Source organism: Aptenodytes forsteri, unplaced genomic scaffold (assembly GCF_000699145.1).
Source record: "Aptenodytes forsteri isolate BGI_AS27 unplaced genomic scaffold, ASM69914v1 Scaffold50, whole genome shotgun sequence".
NCBI classification, from domain to species: Eukaryota; Metazoa; Chordata; class Aves; order Sphenisciformes; family Spheniscidae; genus Aptenodytes; species Aptenodytes forsteri.
The window spans coordinates 70,277-71,372 of NW_008795126.1; the positions used below are offsets into that span (position 1 = coordinate 70,277).

General features: G+C 67.8%; 1 protein-coding gene across 1 annotated transcript in view; it reads left to right on the forward strand.

Moving 5' to 3' along the window:
• Positions 1–436: 436 nt before the first annotated feature.
• Positions 437–1,096, forward strand: part of CIDEC (cell death inducing DFFA like effector c) — a 3,431-nt gene continuing 2,771 nt past the window's right edge. The window contains exons 1-2 of the mRNA XM_019471533.1: positions 437–505; positions 681–823. Of these exons, the coding sequence (XP_019327078.1) occupies positions 456–505; positions 681–823 (193 nt within the window). The 5' untranslated portion in view covers positions 437–455. The remainder of the gene's footprint in view (positions 506–680; positions 824–1,096) is intronic.

Below are 1,096 nucleotides of genomic sequence, written 5' to 3' on the forward strand. Positions count from 1 at the left end.
GGTCCAGGTCCAGGTCCACAGGACCCCACCAGTAGGGTCCTGGCTGGAGATGTCTCTGGAGCAACAGGGTTGGGGTTGCCACCATGGGTGCCCCTGCCTCCCCAAAGCCTCTGTTGCCCCCCTGAAGGGCCGGGGTGAGGGCGCAGCCCCGTGCCTGTGTCTCACCTTTGCTCCAGCGCTGACTCAATGCCCCACGCGCCGCTTTGCGCAAGAGCCGTGCTGGCAGGCAGACTCTGCCCGGGCGGCCGCCGCCGCCCCGGTCCCGGCCAAAGAGCAGGCACAGCCCCTACGTAAAGGCAGCCGTGCCGGGGCGCTGGCTCACTGCTGTGCCGGGGCCGAGCGCAGGAGGTGCTGGTGGGAAGGGGTCTCCTGGAGTGGAGAGGAGCTGGAGAGACCGCCCCTGCCCGGGGCTGAATCCTTCCTCCCTGGCAGGCTGGACCGTGCCCCTTGCGAAGATGGATTACGCCAAGTCCCTGAGCCTGCGCCTGGCTGCCCCTGTCTCCAAGTAAGTGCCTGGGGGCCGCTGTCCCCAGGGTGGGGGACATCGGAGCCCTCCCTGCTTTGGCACCTCTCGGCTACTTGAGTGGATGTGCTGCTCCCCACTGAGTTTTGGGGGGCTGGCGCTGCCTGGGGCTGGCAGTGGGTCTCGGGACACCCCAATCCCTCCAATCCCTCCCCAGATGTGTCTCGGCAAGTGCCTCCATGACCCAGCAGCTGCTGTCGAGCCCAGCCCCGCGGCCCCGACCCTACCGCATCTGCAACTGGGACCGCAGCCTGCGCAAGGGCATCATGGCGCAGAGCCTCGCTGAGCTGCTGCGCCAGGTGAGCTGGGGGCTGTCTGTCTGTCTGTCTGTCTGTCTGCCGCCCATCTGTCCACCCACCTATTCATCTACCTACCATCTCTATGCATCCATCCATCTAACCCTTCAGCCACCCCTCCATCTACCTAACCCTCCGTCCCTCCGTCCGTCCCTCCGTCCGTCCGTCCAGCAGGCCAACCCTCCATCCCTCCAGCCGGCCAAGCCAGCCGACCGGCCGGCCCTCCCGCCACCCCCTCCTGGCTTTGGGGTAGGGGGTGGGGGGGGGGTGTCGCGGG